The sequence below is a fragment of the Rhineura floridana genome, chromosome 11 (genome assembly GCF_030035675.1).
Source record: "Rhineura floridana isolate rRhiFlo1 chromosome 11, rRhiFlo1.hap2, whole genome shotgun sequence".
Lineage (NCBI taxonomy): Eukaryota > Metazoa > Chordata > Lepidosauria > Squamata > Rhineuridae > Rhineura > Rhineura floridana.
In genome coordinates, this window is record NC_084490.1 from 53,868,084 (window position 1) to 53,888,082 (window position 19,999).

The following is a 19,999-nucleotide window of genomic DNA, read 5'->3' on the forward strand; positions in this document are numbered from 1 at the left end:
CAAATGAACCAAAAAAGCAGAGGAGAGGGATAATCATACACCTTTACGGTTGACTTGAGACCTTGTTCCTTGAAAGATACCCACTACCAAACTGGCAATAGGAAGTTATTTTTGTAAATGTAGTCCTTGCCAGTCTCATTTCCCAAGGGAGTTAAGCCTTCCCCCCTACTCAGGGAGCCCCAAGGGAATTTGTAAACCTGATGTTTTTTGTGCATCTCTTCTATTTTATTTATTAAATTTATATCCCATCCTTCCTCCCAAAAAAAGCTCAGGGTGGCAAACAGACAATAAAACACTAACAAGATCTATAAAACATCTTAAAAGCAAAACATCATAAAAATATTTCAAAAACAATTCCAACACTTATGCCGACTGGGATAAGGTATCTGCTTAAAAGTGAAAGAGGAAGATCTTCAGTAGGCAGAGAAGGCACCTCTCTAATATCCAATTGTTGTAAACCGCCCAGAGAGCTTTGGCTATGGGGCGGTATACAAATATAATAAATAATAATAAAGGGAGTGAATTCCAAAGGGTAGGGAGCTCAACGCTAAAAGTCCGCTTCCTGTGTTGTGTGGAATGGAACTCCTGATAAGATGGTATCTGCAGGGTGCACGGTCACTGACTGGGTATATAAGGGGTCAGACGATCTTTCAGGTATCCTGGTCCCATCCAAAACAGCACCTTGCACTTAGCCTGGTAGCTAATTGGCAGCCAGTGACATGGGGTTCAGCAGCTTCCTGAAGTGATATTAAAAATGCAGGAGAAATGATCAGGCTCACCTGCTACCTGCGACACAAGTTTGCTTAATGTTTAGACAAGCACAAAGAAACAGGAAGCAGGTTCAGAGTGATTCAGGACACTCTAGTGCAGTTTTTCCTACCAGGTAAGGAAAATGCACTCCTATACATTTAAATCACAAGTGAAATTACACTTTGTTTGATAGGGCTTATTATCTTTAAAATATGCTTAGGGTTGTAGGTTTTATTATGGCACTTCTTAATGATTACTTTGACTATTCTTTATGGTGTGTTATTGTATTCATATTGTTGTGCAGCACCTTGATATTTTATGATACGGTGGTATATAAACACTTCTATGAATAAAATAAATACAAGCAGTTTTTTGTTGGTGGCTCTTGTCTTTTATTAATGTCAAGTGTACACTGGAAAGCAATGGGTCCATTCCAAAGTGGCCACTCCAAATGTATTTTTTTCAAGCACAGTTGGCCTGTAAGCATTTTAGAAATTGTTCTTGTATTTTCTTTAAAGTGTAAATGTTCTTGCCTCTTACTATCAATGATAGCCACATACAGTCCTTCCACTCTTATGCATGCTTTCTCTGCCACTGGTTTCAGCAGGACTTCCCTCTGAAGACTGTAGCTGAATTCACTGGGACTTATTTTCACATAAATTGGCATAGGATCAGGCTGCATGAAACCACCGAAGGCTTCTGTTTCCACCAACGCAGTCAGGATGTTCCCAGTGGGACTGCCCGGTTGTGACCCACATCCTTAAGGCCTAAGCACTCAACCTGTGTCCCCTCTCCCTGGACGAATGGAGCCAGCATAGAATGTTGTTGTTATTGCCATGTATAGGCAAGATCATTAAAGAACTATAAAGTAGGTAAGTCAGGGAGGAACAGGTATGATCCTGTTGGACTGATTCAAACTCAAGTTTCTCATTTTGAAATTCATCTATCTTCTGAACAGGCATGCACACAATGAAATAACATACTGGCCAGGGACATAATAGAGTATTGGCAATCTGGGAGAATAATCCAAAACCTTTGGCTATGTAGCCCATGTTTTGCACTGCATAATTATGGGTGTATTGAGAGGTTCTTATAAACGTGCAAGGATACTAAACAAACCCACTTACTAGAAGGCTAGGACTGCTATCCTATGTACACTTGTTTGGAAGAAAGTCTCATTGAAAAAAAAAGATTTATGAGTAAATGCCTGGAACTTTCTAGAAGCAAAGTTACAGGGCAAAATAATGTTCATCTAGGAGATAGAAAGTTGGATCGCACTGTTAGCAGAGTCATAAATGTTCATAATTTGAGAGTTAAAAACACAGAGCTTAGATATTTGAAGAACATAAAAGTAAGATTACAAGTTCATCAGTAACACATAGATGATGTCTCCTAGAATCTACTGTGTATGACTTTTTAGTTTGCTGGATCCAGAAGAAAACTCATAATACAAAGCTAATTGGTTGGATTCAGACATAATGTGAAACTGTGGCTTGTTTAAAACCTCCAGGCCTCCCCATTTGGCTCACAAGGCCATGCCACACCCACCTGTCCTATACCTGGGGTAGGTAATGGGTAGTGCTCCACTGACAGGATGTTGGCAGGCATGGCTGATCAGCAGAGCTTGCGATGCCTGATGCCTCTGCAAAATAGTGCTTTGAAACAGGCTTCTGAAGACCCCTGCAGGCAAAAAAGGTCACCTGACATCATTGTGACATCAGGTGAGTGGCTCCAATGAGCGATGGAGGAAATAATCTATCCCAGTAGGCTAGAAAGGTACCCCATCCCTGAGCTAATGGATGGATTTGCACATAGTACTAACTACAAGCATGAACAGCCTCCTCTAGTGCAGACAGAAAGAGGGCACTCGAAGTGTTACCTTGTTTTCAACAAACCACTGTTTCTCACTGGCTGCATTTGGAGTCACAATAAAACAGTTTACTTGTGGCAGGAACAAGACTAGGCAAGTCTCAGGTGCATCTCTCCCTTCTGGCATGGCTGCAAGGAAGAGTTAAGCAGCTTTTATTTCTGTTTTTGATTAACCAGAGTTTGTCAGTTTATCCAAACTCTACAAAATGTAGTTAATATAAATTTAATAAACTATTAGTTTAAATTATGGTTCGTGAATAAGCCAGGACAATAAACCATGCTTTCATTATGCTTTTAACTGCATTGAGCAGGGGGTTGGACTCAATGGCCTTATAAGCTCCTTCCAACTCTTTATTATTCTATGATTCTATCCTGGCATGTTTGGACTAATTGTGACCACACCACAAGAGGATGGGTTGGTGTACAAGTCTGTACATTCATGTAATGCAGGGGTAGCCAGCATGGTCCCTGTCCAATGTTGAACTTGCATCATTTCTAATCATTGACTATGCTGGTTGGGGCTGATTGGAGTTGGCATCCAACAAAACCTGGAGGGCACCACGTTGGCTACCCTAATGTAAACCAGGGGTGGGGAACCTGTGGCCCATGGGCCAAACTTGATCCACCAGGCTGGTTGGGGGAAGCATATGTGATGTCAGGTGTGGGGTGGGGTTTCAAAGGAACAATTGGGAAGCTTAAAGGGGGTTCCCGATTGTTCTTTTGCTGGAATAAGGCGTGTTGCCTTGCTCAAGGAGGGACAGGCAGAAGCCACTTTTCCTTCCCAGTATTGCTTTTTCAAGCCGCACGTGGAGACTCTGAAAGCTCTTTGCAATGCTCCCTGCTCTTGTCCTTTGCACTTCTGACAAAGGACTTGCAAAGCCCTTTCCAACGCTCCCTCTTTCAACCTCCAATGTCAACCCATATGTCAATCACATGGCATCATTATGACATGACTGACAAGAAGATTGCCCCGCCCGTAATTTATTGTCAACATCTGAAAAGGTCTTTTATTTGAATTTCAGTGCTTAATCTAATATCATGATTCCAGTTTTAGAGATTATACATGCAGTCTTTAACATGCTTGTTTGTATTGAATTCGGATTTCTTTTAATGATACATGTTATAATTTAAACATAACATTGAGAGGTGGGGGGGAATTGTTACTTTTCACATAGTGTACCTGTTGATCAGCAGCAGCAAGTTGATCAAACTGCTTGGGTTGAGTAAGGACTAATTGAGTCTCAGCATTTTGGTCTCCTGCGTGCTCTGTGGCAGGACATGTGCACAGCAACTAGTTTCATAAGATTCAAGGCAAATAGTTGCAAGGTATTTGTTATAGACCAATTTCTGTTTGTGTGAGACATGCCAACTTGGTATTTTCATGGAAAAGCTCATCAGGCAGTGGAGGGTTCTATCAAACTTGCAAAGAGATGCATATGTTTTCATTAAGAGGGTGGTCCAGTAACAACCACTTATCCTAGTGAATATTTTTAAAAAAGATTTTGAAGTTATTCTTGAGTATGAAAGTTTCCCAGTATAATTTCTCACACACTGTCCCCCCTCTGTAAAGCAGAAAAGTTCTATTGGGCTACAAGTCTTAGCTTCCTATCTGTAAATTACAGTCAGTATCAACTTGTTGAAGCAATCAGCAAGAGATGCAATGGTCTTAAACAAAATGTTGGGTTTCTTTTAGATTTAGGAGATAGCCCCCCCCCCCACACACACACCACACACACACACACAGAGAGAGATTTGGAGACAGTTGATCTGATCCACATTCCTGCATCTGAAGAAAGCTTGAAGAGCTGTAAAGAAGAGCTGGCCAGACTTCCCTCTTCCCTGGCCAAGTAAGTAGATACAGGCAGCCTCTCCAGCTAGGGCTCAGCAGCAGCAAAAAGAGGCAGCATCGACTGGGATTTGAATGCTGTTTTTGCAGGAATCCTTTATAAAGCTAATTGAGAAGCAGGCCAATGAATTATGAGACTCCTTGAATGACTCTGCAAGTCACAAAGCTGTATTAAAGTTAATTACAAGTGTTTTCCAAGAAGTGTCTTTCCACCCACACTACAAATTTAAAACTTTCACTCCGCACAGAGGCTAGTGCCAGTAGCAATCCTATTGCTACATCAATTCTGCAATATTTCCCCAGCATCATGGGGGCAGCTCCCAGGACAGGAAGGTCTCATTACACGCAGCCACAAGGGTGAGAGGTGGTCCTTTCTCCCAGAGATTCCTTATCACCCCTTGGCCGGAGAGGCTTGCAATATTTACACTGGATCCAGACTCTATACATGGTGACTTGTTTCCCCCTGTTCACTTGGAGGCGGCGGTCCACTAAGTTCTGGACTTTCTCCAAGCCAGCTGTGGAGAACAGCAAATCCAACTCATCTAAGGGATAAAGGAGAGAACGTTATTTTTCAGTACACCCTTCTAAGGCATCTTACGATGAAGATAAAAACACACAATAATAAAACCATATTATCAATACAACCAATGATAATATTTTTTTAAAAAAAGAGTACAAAGGCTTCGCTCAATGAAATAAAACAGTCTTTGGTGTCCATTAAAGTGAACAATGAAGAGGCGAGGTGAACTTTCCTTGGGATCCTAAAGCAGTGCTTCAAAAGATAAATGAAGTTGTGAGGCAAGAAAAGGTCCAGATAACATTTTTTGGGGGGAGGGGATTGGCACTGTTTTGCATTTTATACAAACATGATCAATACATCCTTCAGTGACTCATGGCACTTTGCGGCAAGATGTATTTGGAATAACTTTTATGCCAGGGATGGAGAGCCTTTTTGGCTCTTAGCTCTTTATCTGGTCCTACCCCTCGGGCCAACCTTGACAGGTAGGCAGGGCAATGTACTTGTCAATCACACAATGTCACTGTGACATCACATGATGGACAGGCGAGTTGCCCCACCCACCTGTCAAATCCCTTGCAAAACTTGCCCCGTGCCCCGCCTTTCAAGCTCTGCAATCAGTGTCAAAAGGGGGGCAGACTTGGAAAGCCTGCTCTGCCTGGTTCCTTCAGCCTCTGAAAAGGATCAGCATAGGGCAAGCAGACTCCAAAGCAAGCAGCCCCAGGTTTTTTCTTCACTGCTGCTCAACAGAGCAGTCCCTGCCAGAGCCAACACCTGCTTCCAGACATCAGCTCTGGCAGGGACTGTTCTGTCACACAGCAATGAAGAAACAGGCGCTAGTTTTGCAGTGCTGTTTGAAGCAGTCTCTCCTGCTTCTTTAAAGATTGGTCCAGCTTCAAACAGCTTACTTGGATTGTTCTCCCTTCGCATCAGCCGATGCCAGGGTGGGAGGGCCATCCTGTTTACAGCTGAGTTTGGGTGTGCGAACCAGCACCCAGACAAAGCTTTAATCTCCACTCAGCTCTTGCATAGCCAAGGCAGAAAAAAACCCTGTCCTCCCACTCATTAGCTGATGTCACTAGTGATGTCAGCTGATGGTGTGGTTTTGGGGGGGGAAATGGTTTCATGGGCCAAACTGGACCCCTTGGGGAGCCATGATTGGCCTGGAGGTCCCATTTTATGCATCCAGTGATATATGACATGGGTATAGTTTGGCACTGTGTTATTGTTACCTGTTGTGTTGTAATAATTGTAAAATTTAAAAAAACTTGTCAGGCAAGCTCATAAAGAGGAAGGTGATTTCTGAGTTCTAGGCCATTTGGAGATTTAAAAGGTCATCAACACTACCTTAAACTGAGCCCAGAATAAACAAGATACCTGTGAAGATGGTACAAGATAGATATCGTATGATATGACTGACTGACTCCAGTTGGAACACTGGCCACTATTAATTAATCCTTTCTCTGGCAGAGAAATACAGAATTAAAAAATCTAGCACAGCCCTCTACTGCAAGATAGGACCAACTACAGCAAACCTCCACTTTCTTTACCCCAGACACACCTACATCACTCAGACAGACACCAGAACAGAAATAGCTAAGTATCTTACATGTATATCCAACTGGTACAATAATGTTAGAAAACTCACTGTTCAGAGGCAACCAACAGTGTAGGATGCAAGTCTGCAGCACTTTCCCAACAGCCAAACAATTTCTTTGTTGGCTTTGAAATCTGAACTGAGCCTATGTAAATTAGCATTTGACTGATCATCTTGAGACTTTTTATTATTATTAACCTCTTTGTGCCATGAGCCTTTTTCTATCATGTCTTCAGGTTTGTGTTTTTCAAAAAAACCTGGTATCTAGTTCTCATGATTGTGGGTCGATGTGCATACCAAGGCCACAAAGGAAATGACTCAAGAGCACCAGGTTATCTACCCCTGGGTTATTGCTGCTCCTTGCCATCTACATCAGCCTCTAGCAAAATATTGTTCCCTGCCCGCTTTGTACCAGGCAACAAGCCAAGTTGCTTCAAGTTGCCCTTAAATCAGTGACCTCCACTTGGCAAGTAGAAGCTAAGGACTGTATTCAGGTAAGTCCTACTCAAAGTAGACCCACAGAAATGAATAAATCTAAGTCGTGCTTGAGTCTAGTCTGAGTAGGACTAGTATTGAATATCACCCTAAACTTCCGCAGCTTGTGGTTGGACTCGCCAGTGGGTTACCTTGTGTGAAGAAATAAACTCTGGTGCCATCTCCTCTCACATAGAAGTTATCAGCCAGACACTGACCTAAAAAAGAAGGAGAATTTTGCCTGCAATTCAGCTTACTCCAACAGCTGCTATCACTGCCCCCCCCCCAAAAAACCTGGTGGCAGCGGTAATCAAAATGTTGCAACTTATGCTTTAAGTGGAATTCCTGCATTGAGCAGGGGGTTGGACTCAGTGGCCTTATAGTCCCCTTCCAGCTCTACAATTCTATGAAAACATTCACGCTGTTTTCTTCCGTGGATAATCAGGCACCTCTGAGTAGGGATGGGGTTCTGCAATTCAGCAGCTGCCAAATGTTTCCGCATTCAGAAAGTAGATGGAAAGAAAACTGGCAGGACAGACACAGATCCTGGTTGGTGTCTCTGGTTGAAAGTGAGCAAACTCAACCTGCAGCTTGTTCTCCAACTGTACCACGCTCACAAGCACTCGACTTCTTGCCAACTGAACACCAACGATGCAGGTTTTTCCATTCTTCCTTTTCCAGGCATATTTATGGACCTTTTTTCCTCCCTAAACACACAGAAGGCATTTCCAGACACCATGATGCAACCTTCCTCAGTCCTTTCCTTTCTCTTATTCCCCACCAATGCCAGAAGCTCTCCCTCTGTAGTAATGAAACACACATCTCACCAAATGTACGCCAGGAACAAACTGGGCTCTCATCTGGCCTGAAGTTATCCTCTCAATCTGCTGCATGGGGTTACAAATCAATACTGCCTAAGAGCTTGACACAGGAAGCTGCCTTATCCCGAGTCAGACCATTGGTCCATCTAGCTCAGTAGGGTCTGCACTGACCGGCAGCGGCTCTTCAGGCTTTCAGACAGGGAATCTTTCTTAGCCCTACCTAGAGATGCTGGGGATTGATGCTGGGACTTTCTGCATGCAGCTGCGGCCCTTCCCGTGAAGCATGGACTGAAAAAGTCAGCCTACGTCAAAAACAACAAAACCCACCCCATCACCTAAAAAAGGTCCAGAAAGGCATGTCACATGGGTCACTTTCTCCCAAACACACACTGCAAGTCCTTCAGGGGAAGTGTTCTGGCCTTTGCTTTCAATACTGCTGGTGCCCATGAAGGAGAGGGGGGACACTCTAGCATCTTCTCTGAACCATTTTGATGTCTAATTTCCTGGCAAAGGCTAGAGTTTGTGGTGTGTATTTTGGAAGCAACCACCGAGATGCGGCAGGAATGACTACATCCCACATTAAATGGTATGACCCTATCCCTCCACGTACCTTTCTTAAAGCGGAGTTGAACTAGATCGTAACGGCCATAATCGCGCAACAAAATAATTCCACCAGGCTTTAGAAGCCTGCTAAGACTGTTGATTACACACTGCATTCTGGGGAGGAAAAACATTGAGAGAGAAAGGACTCAGCAGCCATCGAAGTATGCAAGTAATCTACCAACTCAACATAACCAGCTAAATCTGAGAAAGAATTTAAAGCTCACAATTAACTATTTTTGTTGCCCATTTCAGGATAGTCAGCCCTTATACTTGCAAATGCTCTAGATCTGCTGCAGTTTCTTGCTTGTCACAAACATTCAATTCTATTTATTTATTCCTTGCATTTACATCCCACCTTTTCTCCCAGGAGGTCAAGGTGGCATACATGGTTCTCCGCCTTCTCATTTAATCCCCACCACAACCCTGTGAGGTAGATTAGGCCGAGAAACAGTGACTGGCCCAAAGTTACCCAACGAGTTTCATGTCCGAGTGGGGATTTGAACCCTGGTCTCCCAGGTTCTACTCCAACCACTACATTGCAACACACACTTCTTCCCCCAAACACACACTGCTATCTACATTATGCAAGCACACATAGCTTAGCGAGAGAGTTACCTACTTTTCTGGATGAATTGCTGAAAGGACAAAGATGAGAACCACAACGTCAACGCTTTCATCTGGCATTGGAAAGGGGATCTGATTCTCACACAGGTCATGCACGAAGGCAAAACAGCGAGAGGTATCATATTCTGGATGGGCCTGTATGTTCACACAATTACCTTTCTTTTAGGATAGTTCTTATTTTACCCTCACCACAACCAATTAAGCCAGCAACCTGCCCATATCAAACCCAATCGGCTTCATGAGTATATGACTTACACTGGAGCATGGACAAGGGGAGGGGGGAGTGTTGCCCTGATAATTCTCCAGGACATCTCCGCAGCATTGGTACTTTTGACCATGATGTCCTTCTCAGCTTCTTGGAACTGAGTTTGGGATGCATAGTTTGAAAGTGGTTCCAATCTTTTTTGGAGGAGCAGCAGCTCCAGAAGGTGATGCTGAGGGACCTCTACTCTATCTTGTTACTATTGGTCTACAGAGTACCTCCTGGGTTTCTCTCGTCCCCCATGCTCTAACACAGCCTTTCCCAACTGGTGTGCCTCCAGATGTTGTTGGACCACAACTCCCATCAGCCTCAGCCATTGGCAATGCTGGCTGAGGCTGATGGGAGTTGTGGTCCGACAACATCTGGAGGCACACTGGTTGGGAAAGGCTGCTCTAACATCTACATAAAACCACTGGCAGAAGTCATCCAGAGGTTTTGTCATCAATATGCATATGACAAATCTCCCGTTTCCACCCTCTCATCCTGAGGCGGCTGCTGAAATCCTTGACTATTATCTGGAGGTAGTTCTGGGGTAGACAGACAGAAGTTGAATCCAGACAAGATGGAGGGACTCCGGGTGAAGAGATCACCTGCTACGGAAGATGATTTACCATTCAGTCTTAGATGGAGGTCTAGTCTCCTGGACAAAGCAGGTACAGTTTGGGTATTCTGGACTCAACAGTAACTGGGGAAGCTCAGGCAGCAGATGTGGTTAGTAGTGTGTTTTATCAATTTAAGGTGGTAAGACAACTATGGCTCTAGCTGCTGTTATCCATGCTCTAGTCATGTCCAGATTGGACTACTGAAACACTCTCTATGTGGGGCTGCCTTTAAAGACAGTTTGGAAACTTCAGCTGGTGCAGAACGTCTGATGGAGATGGTTGAATCACATGACAACACAGCTGTATCGGCTGCATTGGCTTCCATTGCCAAGCCCAATTTAAAATGCTGATTATAGTCTTTAAAGTCTAACTTAAACAGTTTGGGTCCAAGCTACTTGAGGGACCACCTGACTGCATTCAGACATCAGCAATGGAGCACCCTTTTGCCTGGCTGTCACCAAGCATAGTTAAGTTGGTGGGAGAGGACGTTGTTGCTAGGTACCCCATGGCTCTGGAACGTGTGGTCTGATGAAGCTCCGTCAGACCACAACACTTCGGGTCTTTAGGGGAGATCTGAAAACCCACTTGTTCTCTCTGTTTTTTTCTTGAAGTTTTCATTTGTTGTGTTCTTTGCTGCTCTGGGTTCTGGATTTATCTGTTTTCACTTTGGCGGCTGGTTGTCTGCTTTATTATTGTTGTATTGTGTTAGTTATTACGGTTATGGAAGCCACCTTGAGAGAGCTTTGGTTCTGAAAGGTGGCCTATAAAATAAAAATACATTTGCTGAACAGGGATTTTTACCCTGATCTTCTCTCATGTCCAAACACTCACACTGCTCAAATTTCTACAGCTAAAATAAATGCTTCACATATTAAACACCCCATGCACAAGTTAATTTGGTATAAAGAAATGACACACATTTTATATGTACGAAGCCCCAACAGGAAGCTATATTATTATTATTATTATTTCAATTTATATACCACCCTTAGCAGAATAGCTCTCAGGGCGGTGAACAAACAAGATAAAATACAATATATCATAGTAAAAAATCACAAAAACATGTACAAACAAACAACAGAAAGCACAACAAAAACGAAATACAACACAAATTAAGAAGGATACATGTTAAAAGTAGAAAGATTAAGAAAATTAAAAGATTAAAATGCCTGGGAGCATAAAAAGGTCTTTACCTGGCGCCGGAAAGATAGAAGTGTAGGCGCCAGGCGTACCTCTTCGGGGAGGCTGTTCCACAACTCAGGGGCCACCACAGAAAAGGCCCTAGATCTAGTAACCACCCTCCGGGCTATAATGTTTGCGCATGTTTGTCAATGTTCACAATGCCAGTCTTCTTCTAAGGCCTTCCAGTTTTGGCAGTGGGCTGTTAGTGTAGCACTTTAGTCATCAAAAAGAAAGCAACAATTCCAAATGATACTGTAAATTTGATTTTTTAATAAACTAGTCTATAACATAGTGAAATGCCAATGCATTCTGGCAAGGCCTTCAAGTGCATTTTCCAAGAATAGTTTTCATATTAAGGCAACACACAAGACCTTTAGAAGAAGGTCTTACCAAAATGCACCAGAAAGTTGACCATTTTATAGACATAAGATTTACAGTATCATTTTGAATGGTTGCCTTTCTGTGTGTGTGTTTGGCACATTCCCCATTTTTCCTTTAGTGTGAAATTCTATTATATTTCAACTTGTATGCTGATTTTCAAAACTAAAGGTCCTCCCAAAAGAGCTAACAATCAAAAAGGTTATAAGCAAAAAAACCCACATCATCATCACAGTCATCTGTAAATTAGAATTTAAAGCTAACAGAACAGCATTAAAAAGCGAACATAATAATGATAACAGCTAGCCTAACATCATCCAATCCCAAGGGCAGCTCTGTGCCCAAGCCTCCTGTCAACGTCATCGGCTTTACTTCACAGTAGCAATGTAGAGGCATTGGGGAGGGGTGTGGGTGTGTGATGGTTTTGTAGCCCTCTCTTTGCCCTCAGTGTTCCAGTGCCACTTCTTACTCCTGCTGTCCCCACTAAAAGAGCCATAGTGGGCTTGGTCTAAAACAGCCACTCCCAGAGTTCAAAGAGGAAGGCCTCCATCTGACTCCTTGCCAGCGTCCTCCAGCTTGGTCTCTACTTACAGGCTACTTAGCCACAGCCCAAAAGCTGATGGATGAGAGCCCTTGAGACATTAACAACAGAATCCCATTAAGTGAGCAAATGCTGTGCGGTTTAGAAATACAGCAGCATTCCCCACCTTCCAGACAAGAAGATTAACCCATCTCTCCCTTCCTTCTTTTCATTTTTTTTTTACCTGAACAAGTTCAACCGCCGTTGTGGAGAAGTCACAGCAATATACAAACAAGCCTGGATCACTGAAATAAACCAGAGGAGACTGGTAAGGGAATCTCCGAAACGTTCAGAATGGAGAAGAGGCACAGAGGAACTTCTAATGGGGATGCCAGTAGGAAGAAGAACATGGAGGTAGAGGCTGCATGTACAAGGCAGGGACAGACAAGTTCTGCCCATCATCCATTCCAGAACTGGATGAAAGTAGGGCAGTCTGTGATTTCATGGCAATAAAGCACAATCCAACCAGGATTGCCAACTTTGATTTCAAAAGATTGGTCCCCTGGCTGGGGGTAGCAGCAGAGCCAGGTCAGGCAAAGCCAAAGATGAGCCAGGATGAAGTCTAGTATCCAGAAGCAGAGAAAAGCAGAATCTGGTGTCTACTGGAATACAGGAAGCTGCTCTATACTAAGACAGACCATTGGTCTATCTAGCTCAGAACTGTCTACACTGACAGGGAACTTTCCCAGTCCTACCCGGAAATGGCAGGAATTGGACCTGGGACCTTTTGCATGCAAAGCAGATGCACTACCACTGAGCGACAGCCCTTTCCCAACCGGCTGTTGCACAGATAAAATGGGATTTACAGACGCCACGCCCTGAAGAAAACTGACAGGACGAGACTTGGGGAAGTTGCCATTCCCTTGGCCTAAACTTACTCCACAGGGCTGGAATGAGAGCAAATAAAAACGGTATTGCAGGCAATATACATATTAAAAAAAATTAATTCAAAATTCAGACAAAACTGATTCCGCTTCACAATGCAGAAGGAAGAATCGTGATCTCCTCATGTCCACTACACAATGGACACATAAAGAAGGCTGGGCCACACTTAAAAGGCGTTTCTGCTGTGGTGGGAGCTTTTCAAGAGGTGGTTCATTGGAACCCCACTGTAAGTATTGTAAAGAAGAACCATTCTAGATACTAAACAACATCCTACTGGTTTGTAAACCGAAGCTTGCAGTCTACTTGCAGTCTCTCTTACGTGTTGGTTTGGAGGATGGGGAAAACTGTGTTTCCTGCACCACAGCCCACCTGCCAATAAAACAAACATGTAGTAAATATTTTCAGAGAGCACATGACAGATTTGTCTTTAAGATGCCACAAGACTTTGTTTTGGTTAGTTTGCTGTAACAGGCCAACATGGCTACCTTCTGGAAATAATTTATATTTAATATACCCACTTGTAGGAAGCTGTTGTGAAGCAAACAGCCTCTCTTCATACGCTCTCCTTTACTGCCAAGACCAAATATTGTATATTACCCGCTTTGGTCAGCAAGCAGCTTTTTATAGGAGGGCTTCCTTCTTTCAAGAGGGCACCATCTTCCCTAATAGACTTCCACCAAGTCCCATGACTGCTCATTCCACACCCCCATACTTCTTGACATCGGGGTGTCACATGGTACCATTCAGGGTTCATGTTTGGCCCAGGGGCCATCGGTTTGCAGAATCCTTTACATATTCTTTGGATCATATTAAAATTATATCTCTCAAAAATACAAAACTCATGTTCATCCAGGGAAATGGAAAGACATCATGGCTGTCCGCACAGAAGGGGAGACTCTCATTGATATGATGTGTTACTAACATAAATGGCTTCAAAAAAGTTATATGGTAACAGGTTTACTGGAACCAGTAGCTATAAAAACACAGAAGCAAAACCTTTACTAACTAACATCGGTTCAAAAACTACAAGGTGGAAATCAGCAAGACAGTGTTAACATCACCCTTACACTCCATCTGTAAGCCTCCCTGAGGCATTCGGTAGACAAGATGCTGAGCTAAGTAGAGCCACTGGCCCAACGCAGCAATGTCATCCTTCGGTTCTGATTTACTGTGCTGTTACCTCTAGAATTCGGTAAGCAGCAGATGACCCTGGGAAGTCATCACTTCTTAATTTTTGTTCCTCCAGTTTCTGTGTTGCCACTTCATCTTCTGTGTGCAATTGGTGGATGGTGTTTGTCTCAAAGTCCAGATGTTCTGAGATTGCAGTCGACACTGAAGCAAGTCCATTGCCACAGCAGTCTCTATGGTCTGAGTTTTTGGTGTTTTCTACAGCAGCCTCAGAGACACATATGTCAACCTGACTTTCATATTGGTTTAGAGCCAGCTCAGGAAATTCGGTGAACAGCCAGTGCCGGTCCTTGAAAAACCCATTTTCATGGGTTTTGTAGAAGTCACTCCAATATTTGTTGGCATTGATCTCATAAACATCTGCAAAAAAGATGGCGGAATACAAATCAGCCAAAGTCTGATCCAGATTCTTTGCCAGAGAAAGGACTTAACATGCCAAACTTTGCAGTTTAGGAGACAACACCTTAACCCTAGAAGGAGCTGTTCAGCGCTTCTTAGTCCAAACACCTGCCCTTGCAACAAGTTTATTTGCACCTAAGACATCTGGCTAAATGAAACCAGCTAAATAACTTCTTCTTGAAACGCACTCCCAGGAAGGAAATCTCATGAGACATCTTTCACTACTTAATTGCTCAAAGTCAGAAGATTCATTCCAAGTTTGACTTAAATCTACTTTCCTATAGTTAAAATCCACTGCATCTTGTCTTGTCCTCAGTAGTTGTAGTGAATGTTACTTCTGACAGTCCTTGAAAATATTTGGAAAGCACCAACATGTCTCCATTTCAATATTTTCTTCACAGCTTTAGTGTAAGTAATCTTCTACAGCCTATCTTCATCTTACTTTGTTTCCAAACCTTTCTTCTCCTCCGGCTCCTTTCTAATTTGGCAACATTCAGTTTGCAAAAAACTCCTCCACAGACGTATACAGACGTCTTCCCCAGTCACACATAAAAGCAGGCTATGGATCTGATTTTAACACCAAAAGGGGTGCATGGGTGAGGGGAGAGGTAGTCTTCCTACAACCTATCACACTAAGCTCATTCCTGATATCGGAGTTGAGGGATATAAGAGTTTGGGTAACACACCACAAGGAAGGTTCAACTCCCCTTAACCATGCACACCTTTTGATGTTACGATCAGACCCACACCCAGTTTATGCATGAACGGGGAAGACAAATGTCCCTGGCTGCCACCATCGTATCTAATTTGACATACACACCGAGACCTGTAAAAGCCCTTAACTATCATCTGGGTATTAGCAAGAAGCCCTAGTTTCCAGTGGCTGTTGGAAACTTATTGCCAGAAACCCAAGTACACAAAAAGGTTTTGTACTCAGAAAAGTCAAATCTGTACCAATCTAGAGTCTATTCAAACCTTCAGGGGAACCCACGGTTCAGTCCTGTTGTGGGACTGTAGGACCACTTTAAAATGCGCAAGAAGCATTACATGCATGAAAACTAGCACATCAAGGGGAAAGCTACGCTAACATCCTTTCCCCTGCCTTGCAAGCTTTCTACACGGAGATGTGGAAATCTCCATGCGAGGTCTACTGTGGTACATTGCATACGAAGACTTACACTGCTTATGAAGATCTACTGTGGTACATTGCATACGAAGACCAAATGTCTGTGAGTGTTTGAAGTGGGTATCACTTAGTACAGTTAGCTCTTCCTCCCTCTAATAGTCAGATATTCAAACATAGTTTGATTCAGTGAGGTACACTGGATTGAGTGGCAAGTTTAAGCATAAGACCTAGCAAACACAGATTCAACGGGCAAGTCAATCTAATCTGTAAAAAAGGGGGTCATCACACCTAACTTTCTCTGGACCGGGAGCATTGCTAGAGTGATCACCTATGGCAGAGATAGACCCAAGCTTTTCACTAAGCACTCATGAATACCTTGCTGATCTTGTGATACCAACTCCGTGCTGTTCTCTTGGACTTTTGCTTGTGCTGCAGCTTCCTGCTCTTCAGACCACTCCACATTATCCCTATGGGAGGAAAGAAATATTTAATCCATTTTCAGCTGCAATCCCATACACACCTACCTGGGAGTAAATCCCATTGAACCCAACGGAGCTTACTTCTGAGTAGACATGTATTGGATTGCAGCCTTAGCTAACCCCAGGTTAGAGATGAAAATTTCTGGACATTTTGAAGCCATGGGAAAATGTGTCGTCCCCCCCAGCAAAAACCAGAAACACTGAGCAAAATATGAAATACTTATTGTTTAGCATCTTTTACAGATTCAAAGTCACTTTAGGAACATAAAATATATTATGTATAACTTGGTTTGCCATTAAAGTATCATATTTGGTATATTAAAAGTACAATTTATTCAGACAATAATTATAATTTTTTTTGTTACAAATGGAGCTACAAGCTGCTGAACTGCAAGAAATCTAGTTATGAGGGGCAGGAAAAAACAATAAAAACAAGAGAAACCATTAATGTTATAGTAAAAAAAGAAAATTATTATGTATTCTGGAAATAATTATGTCTTCTCCAGTCTTTCACAGTGTCGAACAGACATAAAGCACTCATTTCAATAAAAAGAACAAAGAAAAAGTGGGGAAGAAACCAAGACTCACTGAATACTACATGAAATTCAGTCTCATTTTGTGAGCTATCAGCATCAGTTTCTGCTTTTTCACATTTGCCATCATATTAATCTGGACTTCTAAAAACGAAAGGTTTGTCTGGACTGAAACAAACTTTTATACACTTTCACATGTCACAGTTTAAAGCTTTTCCATTTTTCCAATTCATGGGCAGGGGGAAACAAAGGTTTTGGAAAAAAAGGGGGGGCATTATTTTCTGGGCTTTCATATCTTTACCCTAGCTAGCAGAATTGCAGGCAGGTACCAGAAGACAAACTCACCTCATACACACATACCCAGGATGACCTGGTGCTGAAGAACTATGACATTTCAGGACAAAACACATTCAACTTGGGGAGGGGGAAATGGCAGATTCTGCAATTAAGGGCATGATTTGCAACCAAAAGTAAATTATTCAGCAACATGAGTGAAAGTGACATTGCAACTAAAACTAAAAATCAGATTAACCCACAGCGGGTTAGGGGATCAGTATGGCCATAGCGGTCAAGAACGGAGAGATAGATCAATCACTGTGAACTCAGCTAATCCTAGCAAGCCACTTACCATCTGATTGGCAGTGACAATAAGCCCCCCCCCATGCCAATGTACAATCAGGGGTGCACTTTAAGGCTCCCAATGGTACATTGACAGCTACATCTCCACCTGCCCTTCAGAAGACATCACATATGACATCAGATGTGGGTAAATGACCATGGTTTGGGGAAAATGGCTTCTAATTAGGCCCATGGGTCAGAGGTTCCCTATACCTGTATTAAGCCTAAAGCTCATCCCTTATCCTCAAAACTAAGCCTGTATACGTGCAACTGAACTGAACATGCTGGGCGATATCTAATGTTAGACATGATGCAGAACCAGTTATTTAAGTACATTGCTTTCAATGGGTTTACTCAGCATAGGACTAAAATTGGCGGTTGGTAGTGGGGAGGGCGTATGGCGCATGTGTAGTTCCTGCACAGGGTGAAAGCCTGTGCAGTGAACTGAACGATAGAAGAAAGTCACCAGATGCCTTCAGAGTGAGTCTGCAACTGGCAGAAGGATAGCCCTCCCCGAGTGTGAGACAGAGGGGAGACTAGATGTGCCCTGTGTGAAAGATATTCAGTGGGTCTGCCTGTTCACAATTATCTCAGAGGCCTACTGGGATAACTGGTTCAGGTAGGTTTTGTTGGTGGGCTCTTGTTGGATCCATATCAGGTGTCCAGAAAGAGTCTTAGTAAGGAGGAACACGGGTAATGCCACGTCAATTTCAGTGATCGTAGGTAGAGGGAGGTATAGCCATGGGGAAATGGTAAACTACCATAGAAGCCAAGGGCAAGGCTATCTACACCTTGTCCATCGCTCCCACTCCTCTCATGGACAGATTCCTCATTGCTTATCTGCTGTGCCCATTGGTTTGTGTGTGTTGTTGTTTAACGCCAGATTGGTAAACAATAAGACTACACTCATCCATGATTTGATGGTGGATGAAGGTGCCAGTTTGGTGTGCATTACTGAGACCTGGGTGGGTGAGCTGGGAGAACTTGACCTGACCCAGCTTTGCCCACCTGGATACTTGGTGAAACACCAGCACAGGCTGCAGGGATGGCGGGGGGGGAGTTGCTGTGGTCTACAGAACTTTCATCTCTGTCACCAGGAAACCACTCTGTCTTGGAGCTGGCTGTGATGGCCTGCACCTGGTGTCCAGCTAAGGAGACAGTAAACTAGGGTTGCTGCTGGTGTACCATCCACCCTGCTGCCTGGCAACTTCTCTGACTGAGCTGGCAGAGGCCGTCTCAGCTGTGGTATTGAAGGAGCCCAGAATTATAGTCCTGGGTGATTTCAATGTCCACGTCGAGGCTGCCTGTAAGTTGAGGCACACCCTTGACTTGGTTCTTGCTCCAGATGGAGGAAGGGATGGTCTGGAGATGGGTGGTGGTGGATGTCACCCCATTGTCATGGTCAGATCACTTCCTGGTGAAGTTTAAACTTACGGTTCTGATCCTCCCCTGCAGGGGTGGTGGACAGATTAAGATGTTTGCCACCCTGGGCTCCTAGTGGGAGGAAGGGCGGGATATAAATTCAATAAATAACACTGAATATCACCCACTGTCTTCCTCTGTTTATCCTCATCTTAATTTTCCTTCACACTGAAGCTTCGCCTTGTGTCAAGTTTTAGACTTTAACCTCCACGGGGCAGGGACCTATCTTCTTCATTGGTGGCTATAATATGAAGAATATCACTGGTGCAAGGCGTGAGGCCACAACACAGTTGAAGCTTTAAGAAGGCAGCGTGGAGGGCAACGAGAACGTAGAGAATATTATTAATAATATAAAGGCTGAATCAGAATGTGGAGCAGCAGAAAATGGGCCAATATCCCTCACCAAAAAAAAGTGGATGGGGCAGTTTCTTTAAAGAGGCTGCATCCCATCTTTTCCTTACCAGGCATTGTGATGGAAAAGGCGAGCCGGATCGGTAAGGAAACGGTTCCCAAACTGCTTTCTTTTTCTTCTTCCATCGTCGTTGGGCGCCGCCATAGCGCGAGAAAAGTGGAGGGAACTGAACCCGGAAGCAGACCGCAGTTAAGCACTTACCTTTAAACGCTGTTTGCACAATAGAAAGGGGTGGAGCGGAACGCGCATGCGCAAGAGAGGCACAAGGACTGTTTCTCTGCGTTTAATTGGCCTACAGACTCCTTGCGGACCAGTGTGAAAACTACCAGATTCTAATCTTTCAAATATAGAGATACAAATTAGAGTGACACATAGACTGTATTTCCTTTAATAGAGTCTTTCCTCCTTCGGGGCGGAAGTGAGAGCTTCTCATAGAAACAGTTAGAGAAATCCATTCATTCATTCATTCATTAGATTTATTACGGTCAATTGACCAGCCAGTTAGAGAAATCCAGGATTTGGTATCAGCAAACACAGGAGTTCTTGTTTTGTCGGGTTTTGTCGTCAAGTTAATGGCACACAAGACCTCTGCGTACAGCTGAACTGTCTGGGAGGGGGTCCGAGGGAGCAATTTAAATAGAAGAACTTTATTACTGCTATTTTTTTGTGGTTTGGGGGGTGAATTTTTAGCTGGCAATTCAAACCAACCTCAGTCCAAACTTGTCTAATCCATAATATTAACAATGGCTTCATTACAGGGTTACGGTATGCTAAACTCAGTCACAGCTCTAACCTGTAACAGGCGTGTAAGAACTCCAGGCTTCACTGCCGG

General features: G+C 43.4%; 1 protein-coding gene across 2 annotated transcripts; it reads right to left on the minus strand.

The window, feature by feature from the left end:
- Positions 1–4,611: 4,611 nt before the first annotated feature.
- On the minus strand, positions 4,612–19,369 carry METTL2A (methyltransferase 2A, tRNA N3-cytidine). 2 transcript variants are annotated; one of them, XM_061590912.1, is made up of 9 exons: positions 19,217–19,369; positions 16,079–16,170; positions 14,171–14,538; positions 13,310–13,359; positions 12,290–12,350; positions 9,097–9,236; positions 8,485–8,591; positions 7,206–7,271; positions 4,612–5,007 (listed from the first exon to the last, which is right to left on the minus strand). In XM_061590912.1, the coding sequence occupies exons 1-9, from the start codon at positions 19,309–19,311 to the stop codon at positions 4,805–4,807; spliced, it is 1,182 nt and encodes a 393-aa protein (XP_061446896.1). In that variant the 5' UTR covers positions 19,312–19,369; the 3' UTR covers positions 4,612–4,804. The 2 variants fall into 2 exon arrangements, with proteins under 2 accessions (XP_061446896.1, XP_061446897.1); XM_061590913.1 differs by lacking the exon at positions 19,217–19,369 and adding an exon at positions 18,884–19,097.
- Positions 19,370–19,999: the final 630 nt, after the last annotated feature.